Source organism: Sceloporus undulatus, chromosome 3 (genome assembly GCF_019175285.1).
Source record: "Sceloporus undulatus isolate JIND9_A2432 ecotype Alabama chromosome 3, SceUnd_v1.1, whole genome shotgun sequence".
Lineage (NCBI taxonomy): Eukaryota > Metazoa > Chordata > Lepidosauria > Squamata > Phrynosomatidae > Sceloporus > Sceloporus undulatus.
The window spans coordinates 92,899,828-92,916,591 of record NC_056524.1 but is presented as its reverse complement, the minus strand read 5'-3'; the positions used below and the strand labels follow the sequence as shown (position 1 = coordinate 92,916,591).

Below are 16,764 nucleotides of genomic sequence, written 5' to 3'. Positions count from 1 at the left end.
ACATGCTAGTATTACATTTAGATCTGAATGTAGTCTTCTGTATTATATTTTGATTTCACTATACTGTCCTGAAATGTTTTGATTTTTTTGCTTCAAAAAGATTTTTAAAAAAACCTCTTCATCAGTCTGACTGATTTATACTGGAAAGTCACAAAAAATGATCAGGTATAACATTATTATTATTATTATTATTATTATTATTATTATTATTATTATTATTATTATTATGCTTTATTTATATAGCGCTGTAGATTTACACAACGCTGTACATATAAACAATACAATAGATAAAGTAAACCTGCCCATGGCGTACAATCTAAGAAATAATAGCATAATTAATATAAATAATACATAACAATACAGGAAATGGTTCAATAAAGTAAAGCAGGCAACAAATTAAAAATGTCAAATAGCAAATAATAGTCATGCAATGACTGAGAATGCTTCTCTGAACAGGATGGTCTTCAACTCAGTTTTGAAACTGGTTAAAGAAGTGATGACCATGAACTGATTAAAGAAGTGATGACCTGTGATGACATGAACTGATGCTACTGTCTAACAAACATTGTACAGAAGTTTCCTTCTTAAGTTTTTTTTTTAATTTCCCAGAATCTCCATGTATACATAGAGAAGGTATTCTCTATGTTCTCTGCAGGCATTCTTCTTCCCATGTGTTTGGTAGCAAATCTGTAGAGAAGCAAGGCACTCTACTTAGCTCTACTGCTTCCAGCACATCTCCACTTGCTGGAGGATAAATGTCTGCAGCAGGGAGTTTTCTGTATTTATGAAGACTCTTCATGTAGTTTAGAACCCTGAAGGAGCAGGAATGTTCTTTCTCGGAGTTAGAAACAAACAACATCTATAGAAGCCACATGATTTTCACCCCTCTATAGACCTTTGAATTACCTTACAGAGCACAAATAGCACTGGATGCCTGAAAAGGTATCATATTACTTCATCAACATTTGGCATGACTTTCTCTTTGTGAAGCATGTATCAAAAAGCCTACAGAATCACTATGAAACTCAGCTAATTTGCATATTCAGCATAACCCTGTTTTTGGGTTAGTAGATGTTTCTTCAGCTAGAGAAGAACCAATTGACTTTTGATTTCCATTTTCCAGGTTTTCTTCCCATGCAACTGGCCAAAGAAAGCAATGATCTATGCTGCTTTAAAGACACCAAAAACCTATGAATGTCTGAAATCAAATCCATTTCACCTATTTGAATTTGAAAACACCTTAAGAATACAAGGTTCATCAATTAACATCCTTGGATATGTGCCAGGGCCTAATGCTGATGGTCAACTGAGACCAGCAGTCTACATGCTGTGCTGCTACAGATTTGCTGCTACCCATTTATATTTTCAACTGCACCAATGTCTTCTGGTTCAAAATGACAGACAAGAGAAAGATTTATGGCAACTATGGCACTGAATTTTGGGAAAATTGAGGCAATTTCATTGTGACCTACCAGGCGTATTGGACAAAATTTATCTTACACCGCCTTCATCAATGAGAACCAAACATCCATGGTGCTTTTCACACCTAACTGTAGGCATTTTTGTTTGGCTTCACCTAGAACTTAAAAGTAATCAGTAACAGTGTCACTGCGATTTAGGCTTTGCTTTCACTGAAGTGGCAAACCAGTGCCTGGTCTATACCATTTCTGATTGCATGTGGGAACTCACAAGCTTACATTTGTTCAATGACAACAAAAAATCCTGTACATTTATAGCTAGCATGAAAATTCAATCCCTGGAATACTGATTGCTTTTGCTCAGGGATTTTTTTTTTTAAATGCTTTGGCACAGCTGCATGTCTGTTCAATCACGCAAGTCCCAGTCTGAATTTTACTGATAGGCTTGCCATATGTCAGAGCCGCCGCTGCCGCCGCAACCACCACCACCACCCCTTTTGAAACTTGTTTCCCATTTATGACACCATGTTTATCATTAGATGAAATTTCTATAGAATTAGACTGAAACTCCATCTTGACCAATGAAACCTAAATATAATATATAATGGCAGGTCACATCAGACAGGACTTTAAAACTATGGCCCGGTACAGACTGGCACTTTGTGCTGGCCTGGGGCCAAAAGTAGGGCTTGGGAGAGCGAACTGCCCACACGCTCCCGAGTCCTACTGCATGCCACGGGCACCATCTTGCCACACTGCCGTTTACACGGCACATGAGACAATGATGTGCCTCGTACGCCGCACCCAAACAGCACGGCGCATGACAGACATCACAGCACCGCTCCAGGGCGCTCATGGCATCTCAGCAGTGGTGTACGTTTCGCAGCTCCTTTTTTCCAGCACATCATTGCTGCGCCATTTGGTTGACGATCCAGGCGAGAAAAGGGCGGCCTCTGTCCACCCCTTTCTCCTAATCTGTATAAGCCCTATGTTTGGTAAATGAGCAATACAGAGAACACAGTATAAGAACCCCTTAATCACCTTCTGATGTCTAATATGGATGATGAAGAATTCTATCCTAATGATACAAAAGCTCTTAGGAATTTAGGCAAACAACAAGTTGCTTCCTATTTATGACACCATATTAATCATTAGATGAAATTTCTATAGAATTAGGCAAGACTCCATCTTGACCAATGAGACTTAATTACAATATATACTGGCAGGTCACATCAGACAGGACTTTAAGGCTATGTTTGCTAAATGAGGAATGTAGAGAACATAGTGTAAGAACCCCATAATAATCTTCTGATGTCTAATATGGACGATGAGGAATTCTATCCTACTGATTCAAAAACTCTTAGGAATTTAGGCAAACAATTAAAAAAAATTGCCAAAGTTTATCCAAAAAGCAGCTAGAGATGTACCATGATGGACAGTTTTTTTTATGTTTCCTTACAATACATAATCTTCAAATAAAACAAATATATCCTAATACACTATAGACAGAAAAGAGAATACTAACATTTTTAAAGACAGGACAAAGACGTACTGAGTAATTTTTAGAAACTCAGTTTATTTGCTAAACTGACATTTCAACAAGCTGTATAAACAAAGGCATGACTTCTATTAGTAAATTCAATAAGCAGTGCTTGTGTTACAACAGGAACCAGAACAGAATAAAAATAGAAGACAAAACTGATAGTAGTCAGTGTCTATCTCCCTGCCATTTAACTCAGTCCCCATTCCCCACTCCCAGTGCATACACAATACTTTTATCAAGCATGGCTTTATGAACAATTACTTAAAGCTATTCAATCTAGGAAAAAAACAGGTACTCATCTGTCTCATCATAAGAACATTCTAAATAGTTGATGAGTTACTTATCGGTTTACCATCTCCAAGGTAAAATCCATTCCAAACTGGTATAAATGGCCTTAAAGAATCATACCAGGAAATCGATTAATTCTCAGGCCTCTCTCTCTCTCTCTCTCTCTTTCTCTCAGTCTCAATCTCTCTCTATTTTTTAGATCACAGTATGGCAAGCTGTTGTGTGATTGTTCTTTTTATATACCTTTCAAAAAGCAGGAGCATGGCTTTATTAGGTATGACTTATAATATGACATATACTAGCAATTGCCCTCACATACAGATTCTGTCACACGGACCACTAGAAATGTGCCATGAATAGCAGTGAAGTAAAAGTAGATGCCATCCATATGTCTGATTTCATGCGGTGCTGTACCTGATGCTATTGCATTGGCATCACAGCTGTGCATAACATGTATACTGGTGTAAAGAAATGCACAGGTTATGTAGCTGTTTCTCCTCTGCATTTTTATGAGTGCATAGAGATATACTCAAGTGAAGTGGGTTGTTGTTATGCACCTTCAAGTTGACTCCAACTTATGGCTACCATATCCTAGGGATTCCTCGGCAGGATTTGGTTGAAGTGGGTTTGCCATTGGCTCCCTCTGAAGCTAAATGAGTATTACTTATCCAAAAACTCCCAGAGGATTTCCATTGCTGAAGAGAAATTTGAACTCTGTTGTCCCAGAGCCCTAGTCCCAAATTTGAACTGGTACATCATGCTGGCTCTCAGTGAAGGGTGTATGGAAAGAAAAAGAGTCAAAGTCAATTAAGGCCCATTCTAGACGGGCCTTTAATACACCCCCGTCATGTGCTAGGGGTTGGCCAAGGACCTAGCATCCATACCATGATGGGGGCATGTGATGGAGGCATAAAAATGGCAGCGCCCTATACACATGGGCACTGCCATTTTTACGTGCGGATGCTTAGCGTCCGCACGACCCCCTGCGCTTGCAACGTCACGAGTGTGCCATTTGCGCACTCAAATGTCGCAAGCGCAATGCAAAAAGAAGCCACTTTTGCAGCTTCTTTTTCCGCCACCAGGAAGCCTCCCCGTTTGGAGGCTGAGGCTTCCCAGCAGCTGAAATGGAGGCGGCGGCAGACCGCCCTTTTTGGGCAGTCTGTAAACCGCCTAAGAGACCTGAAAAAGCAGTGATGGACAAAATCTGTCAAATTCACTTTAAGGGTGTTTATGGGATTCCCTACATTAAGTTTTTCCCATTCAGTCCACTGCCTGCTGAAATACAGGTTGTCACAGGTATCATTCTGTCCTAATGTTGCTTGGTTTAAGCTGCACATGAAAACATATTTGTTGTCATTAGGAGGTTTGGAACAAGGTAACATAAACATTCAGGAGACACCTAGATATATTTCTCTCTAACATATGAACCAATGCCTGGATAATATTTCAGAAAACTGTAGGTTAAGAAGCTGGTTTTATTTATACAGGCAGCAGGAAAACAATAAAAAGAATTTAGACAATAGTCAACAAACTGAAGATTGCCTTTTCTCGTGCTGCACATGCTAGAGAACTTGCCAGAAGGCTCTTGCGTATCTTTCTCAAACAGTGAAAAGGTGTAAAGATGTAAATGACATTCACAGTGATTTTCTGAGAGAGAGGAATTTTGTAGAGGGACATATATACTGACAAAAGAGTCAGTCAGGCTAAGACATTGGTTTTGGATGCCAGTGGAAAACTCTAGGAACAGCTTCTAATGTTATAACCTAGCCATGTACATTGTTATTGCTACTAAACTGTGAAATATCACATGATATTTCTTCCTTGTCCAGAAATAAGAAACTGAATTGCTACTTAGTGCATCATATTTATTTTTTCCAATCTTGGAAGATGTATCAGTGATATTTTAATGGCAATTTTCTTCAAATTTCCAAGACAATGGGAAAGAAATGAAGTCTAAAGGGGATTTCATTTTATTTTTTGCAAAAGGAGCTACTACACTTAAAACTATTAAGATTTAATTTGATAAACATAAGTATGAATAGAGAAAATACAACCTGGCATCAGTGATGCTGTGGGAAACAATTCCTTCTGTTTAATTTGACTTTCATGCAGTAGCTCTTCTTTGGTTATTGGAAGGTCCAGGGCAGCCCGAATGATCTCTGCTCCCTCCAATGCTTTTTTGCCCATTGCTAAGGATTTCACATTCCAGGTATAGGTTTTTCCATACCTTTGACAGATTTCTTGGTAAACAACAGTATAAAGACGTTCAGTATCTGAGGAAGAAAAGCAAATTCACATGAGTGGTACTGTATAAGAATAATTGATCACAGTTAAGGAAAATCTAGAAATAGATGACTTAGCTACATAAGAGAATTTTTCCCCTGTCTTTTAAAAATCCAGCAGCATTCCCCTTGCAAGCTGAGAAGCAATACATGATAGGACAATACAACATCACAATATGGTGTGATTCTCTTGGGAGGTGGAGAGGGGCTATATCTTCGATCATACCATTTGGGACAGCTATGTATAATTTTAACCTGAAAACTGCCTTGCACATTTATAATTATGTATGTGCAAGCAAAGCAATGCCTTAATTGGGAGTTGATTTTTATCACGGAATTAAAGATGACAAATGAACAAGGAAGTTCATTACTGAAGGGATATCATTACATATTCTATTTAAACTATAAAATAATTTATTTTTCCAGCCTTTGAACAGGACTTTAAAAGTTCTTCAAAAGATACACTTTTCATAAAATTGCCAGTGGCAGCACAACTTCTACATCTGACTGTATTTACATTACAGCCCTATAACCTATAATGAAGAGAGTTTAAGAACAAGTAAGCTCTCCTCAGGCCACGTTCATACACATAACATTTCTGCCTAAGGATCCAATCATCTTTTGAATTTATTTCCAAAAATGACAGACATAGCCATCAAAATATACTCTGTACCAAGGATCTTAAAAGCAATTTTGTGAGTACCCATTGCCTTTTCCTGTTCAATAAGAAAACTACCAATCCCATCTTTTCAGTCTAGAGATCCACAATGCAGTACATTTTCAACCAGCTGTATATGTACCATTCATGGGACACAGAAGTAGTCTATGTGAGATCCTTCTGGTTTAGTCATAACAATAAAAATAATTTCCAGTAATACCAATGCAATTTTTAATTTATGTTATTTGTATTTAATACTTAATACAGCACTAAAATCGATCTTCAGTAGTGTTTCTACCATTTCCCACTACTAATGTAATTATTTTGTCTGTATTTCCTCCCAACAATACCACCAAATTTTTTAAATGCCTTTAAAACATACAATTAATGATAAACAGTAGATTCCTATACGGCTATGACAAAAAGGGAGAAGCTAGGTTTTTGACAGAATTACCGATGGGACTTCAAATACAAAAGGCTGAATACTGTACCACTTCACAATACAGTTAGGAAATGATGCTTAGCTACTGATGGCTCATATTGCAACTAATGTTTATCTATATTTTCCCACAAGAACCAGTCTGGGATAGTGCTTTGATTGTTGGACCAGGAGTGCCAGGGTTTGAATCTGTGCTCAGCCATGGAAATCCACTGGCGAAATCTGGGCAAGTTATACCTTCTCAGCATAAAGGGATGACACTGGCAACTTCCTCTGAAAGAAAGAAAGAAAGAAAGAAAGAAAGTGCCAAGAAAACACTAGGTCCAGAAATGGGAGTCAATCTTTAGATACATAACAACAAATGTATAATCATGTTGTCTTTTTTCTCCCTGATTATGTTTTGAAACATCACAATTTTAGATGCAACAGCATTCTCTATCAGTTTGGTGTCATCTTTAAATATCAGAATCAGGTTTTAAATTATCAAAAATGATGTTAATATATCCACGAATGTACCTTTGAATCACTAAACATATATAAATTGAGCATGTATGTTAATAACATACAACTGAGAAATGTATATTACAACTGGCCTGACATTTTATTATCTTATGGCTCTTACAGCTCAACTAATTTCTTATTAATATTGCAGACCCTGTGTTGTGTCATCTGTCAACACATGGCATATATTTCCTTCTTATAAAAGAATACAATAAATATGCTCAGAGGGAACAGACAGATTGAAGAACTTGGTCAGTTTGTTCTGGTGACTTCACCTTAGAGAATAAATATGAAGAAAGGAATACATTCAACAATATTGCACACCAAGTTACAGTAAGTGTATGTGTAACACAGACTTGAGGTACTAAAAACGGGCACTAAAATATGCAGAAACTAATTTTAAAAATCCATGAACAAAAAGTAAGATGTTAAACAACAGGATTATTCGCAGGTGAGTTTTCAACATTCTGGGCAGATTCCACAGCATTTCTGGAAACAAAATTTTTGAAGCCCTGTTTTAACCTGAACTCAATTTTTGTTAATCTGAGGACAAGTCAATCTCATGTCATAAAATGACAGGATGGTCTCTAAACCATAAGTAATAAGTAGTCTTAAGTAAGGAAAAGGAGAGATTCAGAGAAAGTGTTAAGCACCTTTCCACTGTAATCATGGCTGCCTCAAAAGCACAATACTGATATAACATGTTTCTCCCAGTAAGTGCAAATTCAAGTGACTTGGCTCTGAATGCTGCCAAGGCTGATAGCCTAACAAACAAACAACAACAAAAAACCCTCTTCACTTGGCATTTCTACATGAAGCTCTCAGCAATGTTATGTGGAGCAGATTTGGAAGCATAATGATTAAGATGTCTGCCTCTGAATTCTATTCTGTTTCCTGAGTGCTGAAAATATACTGCTTCAGTTTAAAAGAATCACTGATCTACTTAAGGAGGGGGGGGGGGGGAATCTAGGCATTTTATGTTCTTCAATGATATGCCAAAATGTATAAATAAAGAAACTGCTTGTGACTTTGAATTTGCACAGAAAAAGCATTCTTTGTCACTATGGTGCGGTACAGGCCATGCAAAACCGCTGTGCTGGCGCTGATTTTAGGTTTAGGGATCGCCTGGCAACCGCACGGTCCCTAACTCTAACACGGTGTGGTGTTGTAACAATGGCAGTGCCCCGGGTACACAGGTGACACTATTGTTACGAAAGTGCCACATGGTGCACTCGTTACATCGTACCTTCAGTACAAAAAGAATCCATTTTTTCTGGGTTCTTTTTCTTGCGGAGGGAAGCCGCGCGGTTTGGCAATTGATGCTTCCCTCCAGAGGAAATTAGACCGCCAGCAGGCCACCCTTTTTGGGCGGTCTGTCCCGCGCCTATATTTCCACTCATGTGTTTAGGCTAGAGCTGTAGATGGAAACTTTCACTGGCTTTCTTGAAAATATGCTCTGAACAAGAAGGCAGAGGGATGATAAAAATAATGTCTCCCTCTTTCCACTGATGGGATCTTCCACTAAATCTTGGACTGGTCTCTAGTCCTTTTGTGCATGGAAGACCACCTGAAATCCATTTTAAAAATATATACTATGAAGTTGGAATGTGTTTCTACCTTGATTACACTGAAATTGTTGATATATTTTTACATTATACTTTCACAATGGGTTGGATCTTGTCCTGTTTTAATAAAGTCACGCAAGACTTAATGTCCATTGTTTTTAATGGTCTGCTCTAAGAACAAACCAACTCTGACTTAAAGAAGTTTATAAATTTTAGAACCCGAATATAACATTCATTCATCAAATTCTTTATCAGACTTCATTTCATATTGTACCTAATATTAAAAGTATTTCAAAATACTACATATACAGTTCAGAATACTGAATTGCAGAATACTGCACTTGAAGACATATTGTATAGATACAGCACTACAGCAGCTAAATTCAACTTTTCCTAATACAAATTCTGAAATCTGGCCATCTCCTAAATGGGATGTTTTGCATGTAAACAGATTAAGCCATAGCTACAATTAAAAAGAGCCAGTGTGATGTAGTGGTTTGAAAGTTGGACTATGACACTGGAGACCAGGGTTCGAATTTTGGCAAGAAAATCTTGAAATAGGTTTGCCTTGGGTTTGCTATAATTTGGAAACGACTTGAAGGCACATAGCAACAGTTACAACCAACATTCTTTTTTTAAAAAATCGCACTAAAATAGATTGAGAGCTACAAACTGAATATCAAATTGCACACCTTCCTACAAGTTCCCTCGAATCTGAACCTTTTGATTTTGCGGATTACACCAAGTGTCTTAGAAATGGTTTGTTTTTAATGGAAAACTGCTGGGAAAATAGTTGCCCCTTCTCACATTATCTTATGTGGACAACAAACAGGCACAGCCTGCACTTTCCTTTTCATCAGGGTGACTCATTTAATCTCTCCAGTATACATTTGTTTCACAGCAATTTTCATAGCAATCCTTTTATGCAACGAAGACTGCTCTGGAGGTGCCGCAATGTGTGAGAAAGTCAGCCACAGTAAAACTGCAGATAAAATGACAGAAGTGCTGGACTGTTCAGTTTGTTATCCAGCACAATGAAAAACAAATATCATGAAATGGACCTAGAGAGGCTAATTGGAAGAAAAGCCTACAGTGCTGGTATGAGTATTTATAAATTAAACCACTCAAACTCCCTAAATTAGAGCACTTACCTACTTTTTGGTATCCTGTAGCATGTATTCATTATTATAATGAACAGCCTTTCTATGTTTGCATTCACTCATAAATTTTAACACTATATTTAAAATTCTACATGCCTAAAGAAAGAGGGTAGAGGCATGCAATCATAGTGATCCAATTTTATTTAAAAATTAGTTGGATTGATTCAAAATACAAAGACTCAAATGTTTAAATACTGTTCCACTTTTATTCCCAAAATGAATACAGGTAATGATTGATCACAAGATTTAGTAGTTGCCTTCTTCAAAGGGAGAACACATATAGTCTCCATTCACAGCAAAGCAAACTGTTAAGAACACTGTGGGCAAAGCATCATCATCAAAGTTTGTTTAAGTTCAGGATTCTTTTCAAGAATCCCAGTCTTAAGTGATCCATGAGAAACTGGTAGACCAGAGACAACATATACTCTTCTATCACTTATTGGTAGCTATATACAGTATGATGTTGGTATCCATTTGGTTCCAGGATCCCGCATGAATAACAAGATTTGTGGATGCTCAAGGACCATTAAATACAATGGCATAGTGGATATGAAGGGCTGACTGTATGTGCAAGCACACCCAGAGATGTACAATTTCCGAACATTTGGAAGAAATAGTCTCTTTTAACTCTAGAAAGACACAACATGGGAGGCTTTAATATCTAATAGTTACCTTAGGAGCATAAAATATATTACATGTACCTTGATTTTCTGTTTCAAAACCAAAGAAGAAGACACCACCACACTCCAAGGGGGTGTGTTCCACTGTTGAACAACTTTTACTCTCAGGAAGTTCTTTCTAATGTTAGGTGGAATCTCTGGATTAGGTGGAATCTCTGGAGCAGTGAAAACAAGCTTGCTCCATCCTCAATATGTTGTTGTTGTTGTTGCTGTGTGCCTTCAAGACATATCTGACTTGTGGCAACCCTAATTGTTGACATGTGCCTCCAAGTTGTTTTTGACTAATGGTGACCCTGAGGCAAACATATCATAGGACTTGACAAGGTTCTTCAGAGGGGATTTGCCATTCTGAGGCTGAGAGAGTTTGACTTGCCCAAGGTCACTCAGTGGGTTTTTATGCTCAGGCAGAGAATCGAACCCTAATCTCCAGAGTCATAGTCCAACACTTAAACCGCTACATCACACTGGCTTTCATGGAAATCCTATTATGAGTTTTTCTTGGCAAGATTAGTTCAGAGAAGGGTTGTCATTGTTTTCCCCTGAGTCTGTGAGAATGGGACTTGTCCAAGGCCACCCAATCGGTTTCATGGCCAAGCAGGGAAACAAACTGTGGTCTCCAGAGTCATAATCCAGCACTCAAACCACTACTCCATGCTGGCCTTGAAATATTTAAACATGGCTATCAGGTCACTTTTATACTTTGTCTTCTCCAGACTAAGCAGACCCAGCTCCCTAAGTCACTCCTCACAGGACATGCTTTCCAGAACTTTCACCATTTTGGTCACTTTGGCCCTGGTTCGACTACACCACTGAGATATAATGCACTTCCACCAGGTAAACAGACTGCTCTGCCATCTTGGATCTCCCCACCATCATGGCATAGTGACTAATAATTTCTGCATTCTTCTCTTCCTATCTCCCCCTCAGCTGCTTTACAGCCAAGGAGCAGGTATTCTTACTGTCCTCCTCCAGAAGCCAAGACTGGTGAAAATAAGGCAAGGCTAGAGACTATTGAGTGTGAGCAGCTGCTACAAAGGGAAAGAGAGAAACTATGAGTGAGAGCTAGAAAGCCACACTGGAAGCCTCTTACTGGTCCTTGGAGCAAATAATAATTGCATTGGACTCTTTGTTAATAAAATCCACTTATTTATGCAAAATGAATTTTGAGGATACCTAGTTACCTCAAGCAAGCTCTACATCAGCATCCAGTCATAAGCACAGTTTGAGAAGAAAGCATTTCAAGTATAAATGCTGTTCAATAAAAGGACAGAAATCCTGCAACAGCTATTTCTTTTTCCCTTTTAAAACAACCACATCCAGATTTTTACGGACCTAACCTCCACCAGACAACATCCCATAGGCCATCTAGTTTCATTAATTAGGCCTCTAGACAGTGCTTTTCAAAGAGAGATGGGAAACTGAAGCACAAAATAATTATAATATATTCCATTAACAAAATTGTTTGGTGAGGGATGTAGGGTTTGTTTTTTTTACTTTTTAAAAGCAGCTAATACACTATAAAGCATAAACATCTACAATTGGAAGAGAAAGTACCTAAATAACATCAAGAAGGGAAAAAAATCATACTCCCATACAAAGGACAAATTTTAATCACTACTCTTGTTCAAAGCTTTAAGGGTTTGTTTTTGTTTTTTATTCAGTTTCATTGTTGATGTTGTGTCAGCAAGTATTTCATGAATTGTATTAAGACAACTATTACTTGGTAATGGGAAGCAAAACAACATTTAAGGGTACAAAGAGACATTCAACACAAACTAGTTCATTCAGAAAAGTGCATCTTTCTGCTTCCACTGAATTTTTAGCACAGAAAAGAAACAAAAAATGCTCCAGTGGTTAGATCTGATTTAACTGCAGCTTATTTCAATGAGAGCCTGATTAAGAGCTCAAGGCACAATGGACAATTGTTAGATTGTCATCATAGATAAAATCATTACACAGTATATTTCAATATCTTCCAAAGGAAAATTTATTGGGCACTGTAACTGATCAATAGAATTCATTTTAGTCAGCCAGCTGAATAACCTTATGGCTTAGCTTTATTTTAACAACTATCTATCTGGTATACTCCCAACTGAACACTGCTTTGTTTTGAGTAGATTAGTAATGCTGTTTATTGTGTACAGCCAATTCACTTTGAGAAATTTCAGATCACCAAAATGTGCATTACTTTTTTAACGTTGGCCTAGCTCTTCAGTTAACCTATATCAGCTAGTATCCACTGTCTTCCTCATTTGACATTACTTCAATATTTGCATATTATGGGTCAGATTTGCTTTTTACTATGAACATATTTAATGTTAGTGTCATTATGGGTGTAGTGACACTGATCTGTGCATCACAAAGCATTTTAGTCCAGAGGTTACTTAAAAATCTGAAAAATCTGGAACAAGTGATATTTTCTCATATTTCATAAAAAATTTCTTCTAAATAAGTACTGAAGTATCACTGGCTGCTGGCGAGGTCGCTAAGCAAATAGCAACATGGACTTTCTTCTACATCTTTCCATCCTGCCACACAATGCAGACTATCCGATTAACTGCTCCAAAGCTATCCAGACAAGACTGGCAGCTTAGACAGCTGTATAGAAGCTAGCACTTTGGTTATCCTGCACATTCTTTACTGGCTTTGACCAGAAGACTTTTGCCCTTTAAATCCAGGAAAGAATATCATATTTGGCTTTTACAGCACTGTGGTCCTTTCAGTTTACCAGATCATAAAATTAGACTACCCAAACAAAACAAAAAAGCCCTGTCAAAAGCTGCCATAATGACAAAATGCTGTGATCTTCCTCCTCCCATTCAGCACATTTTGAGTCCTAAAACTGTCAATGAGGTTTACATCGCAACTAGAATCTGTTACGCAAGAAGTGTTTCAAGAAGAAAAGGCTGTTATCTTCTGAAATGTTCAGAAACAGAAGCCCTTATTTTCACTTTATAGTGCACTGAGTCACATGAAGGAGCAGGAACACTGAGCAGGATGGCCTGGCAACTCTGACCTCCTTAGGTGGATGGTGAGAAATAGCTCTATTGATACTCAAACTCTAGACACATAACAGCTCCCAGTTATGTATACAGCTCTATACACAGAGCCCTCTCACACCTTCAGGCTAACATATGGAGGTAATGCCATAACTAAAGGTGTGGAGAAAAGCATAAGGATAAAGCTGAACCAATTTCATACTGTATGATGACAGGAGTGTTTGTTGCCTCTGTGAAAAAAGTATAAAATACAAAAGAAGACTCATACCTCTCGGTATTAAGAAATCCATGGCAAACACATACTGTGAAAGTTTCCCAGGGTATATATTCTCTTTTGGGAGACACAAATCTTTCCCTCACACTTGGCATAGTTTTGCCCTATAGGAACAGCAGTTAATACACTAAAAAGCCTTCAGACAAAAATTGGATCTTAAGGTCCCCGTGCATTAATGCTTTTCATTTGAACGCCTGTGTGTGCATCACACAGATGCACATACCTCAAGTATATTATGAAGGGACATACTTCTTACACTGATGCAGTGGTCTGATATTTTAGAATGAACGCTGACTCACTTACAAATGATCTGACACTCCAAACTATACTGTAGTTTATACACTGCAGAAGGTTTAATAATTTTGGTATATTCAAATTGGCAAATCTATTTTTTTTTTTTAAAGAAACCACTCTCCAAAAAGTAGTACTTTATCCAAAGATATTCAGGGTGTAGTAAAATGGGCCAACTGTCCTCTTTCCAATTGTGCTAATGGAAGCTGCCAGAAAATGTATCCTCTTGGATCCTGCTTTCACTTTAAGATTTTGAACTTTTTGTCTCCTTAGCTATGACAGTGAAAAGATAAATAATTAATAAAAATAACCATGTACAGCTTACAATTCCAGTGTGTTACATAAAACAAAAATAACAACACCACAGAAATCCTAGAAAACTATTTCCTCGCTGTCATTTTTGAATTAAAATGTATCATGTATTACTGCAAGGAAATTATCATATATGACTACATATCCTAACAATTAGATTCCTTGAAATATTTTAAACCCTCCCCCCCCCCACAGCCACTACTACGGAATTCACTATATTTTGTACCATTCTGTATTTCCAGATCTCCAAAGGCTTTTCAATTAAGAATGAAACATATTGGTTTATTTCCTAATTATGGGGCTGGAGACGCCCGTTTTTACTCCTGACAGAGGCTGCAGCAAGCGAACGGTGCGGCTTCTATCAGGACTAAAAAGAACCCGCTGAAAGCGAGTTCCTTTCAGTCTGCACGGAGGGCGCCATGAATGTGCTAATGGCGCATGCATGTGCAGTGATGACGCACATGCGGCGATGTTTAGACGCTACGCCACGCTTGCATCATTATGGTGTGGGGTAGGGCTCAGGGGCATGTGGTCACTCCGCACCCCTGGGCCCTAAAATCGGCCCCAGACCACCACTTTCCAGCAGTCTGTACCAGGCCTGTTTTCTCAAGGTTAAACTGAAAACAGGAAATTAGCAAATGATAGTAGCATTTACTAGATTTACAGTATATGCATCAGTGCCTTTCAGGTGAGCTTGCATTATTCTTTAATCTTCTGCCGTGATCATTGCCTGAAACACACAGACCTTCCAAAAAATCAGACTTATCTAAATTTCTATTGATTGATACCACTTTATAGCTGAAATATGCCATATTAAAGATTGTATTTAAAACAAGTAAAATCTATTCAACCCACTATGATATAGGAAGGCAGGCAAAAACTTGTAATAGACGGTATGCCAGTCTTAACATGTAATTTATGGAAATCAGACTATGTTTGATATAGAAGAAACCTTTTCAAAGCACATAAAATATAGTGTGGGGTGATACTATTATACTATTATTATAGTGTAGAGATGAGATTATTTGAAACCAGATAGTCTTTCTACCAGCTAGACAGACTTTCTTCAAGTCTTTATTCATCTTATTTGAGGTTGTTTTTTTTAACAAACTGACACCACACATACACACACACACACACACAGGAAGTAAATTCACCCCATGTGGATCAGAGCTGCCATTTCTGTAGACAAAGACATTATCTTTCAGATTCCTAGTCTTCCAACAGATAACAGAGATGCACTTTTGAAATGGGGCCAATCTGTCTCAGAAAGGAATCACAGGAATCCAACAACCAAGTAGCTGTTAATTTGGGATTAGGGAGAGGATGTTTGGATGTCAGACAATCAGACAATCAGACATCCAGACAATCTGTTGCAATGACCACAGGCTCTTCTTTCCTTGCAATGGTGTGAGGTTCTTCTTTAACCCAGAAACATCTCTTTAACCCTTGGTTTGACTACTGGCCCCAATTCTTTCCCTAATACACTCTCTTAATAAGTGACTCAGGCTACGGGCTCCCAGTATCCTTTTTTAATATGTGTTTTATTATTTTGGAAGCATGCTTATGATTTTTTCAGTTATAAATTAATTCAAGCCAGTCTTCTGTAAACAAGGAATATAAATGTTATATACAGTCAGATCTTAAGTTTGTATCTTTTTACAGTTGGTTTGCAAATTGTGGGGTTACATTATGTACAGCTCTTCACTTGTTACAAACTATTTCTTTTTCTAGTTCCCTCACTGACTGTATTTCAATTCAATTTTTTTCTATTTCTTTTTAAAACAAGTTATTATAAGTCCCATTTCATCAGGACTATGAGCCCTGTGAAGGTCTTTCTCGAAACCCAATTAACATTTCCCCTAGAACAAGACAGGCATGAGCCACCCTAAACTGGCTCTTAAAACTTTGCCTGCTCCTTTTCTTTGGATGCCTAAATTAAATGATCAACTAAAGTTTTCAATTAGTGCAATGCTAGAAATTTGGGACACTGTAGGAAAATTTTATTGGGGCAGAATTCTGGGGGGGTCCAGTACCTTCATTTTGCCCCCTGTCCTTGTTTCTGATAGACAGTATGGTAGAAATATGCAAAGAATCATTCAGTGTTTAAATTTCAAATCACGTTAATGATTTCATTACTGAAAAAGCAAATCTAAGCTTAAATGTCACCAACAAGAAAAGAAATGTGTGAAGAGGTCTTTAGAATAAAGCAAAAATGTAATAACTAGTTCAGAAAAAGCAAACAGACACATCCCCAAAGGAGGGATATATCTTGAGATTAGGTTTCTTCTTTTAATTTGATGTTATTAGAACATATTTTACCACTGAATATTACCACAGCTGCTGGCTACAAG

The 16,764-nt window shown here is 37.7% G+C and overlaps 1 protein-coding gene across 1 annotated transcript in view; it reads right to left on the bottom strand.

Moving 5' to 3' along the window:
• The window catches only part of LOC121925501 (pseudouridine 5'-phosphatase), an 86,552-nt gene that overhangs the window by 61,113 nt on the left and 8,675 nt on the right, over window positions 1–16,764 (bottom strand). The window contains exon 2 of the mRNA XM_042457725.1: window positions 5,304–5,522. Coding sequence (XP_042313659.1) covers window positions 5,304–5,522 — 219 coding nt within the window. The remainder of the gene's footprint in view (window positions 1–5,303; window positions 5,523–16,764) is intronic.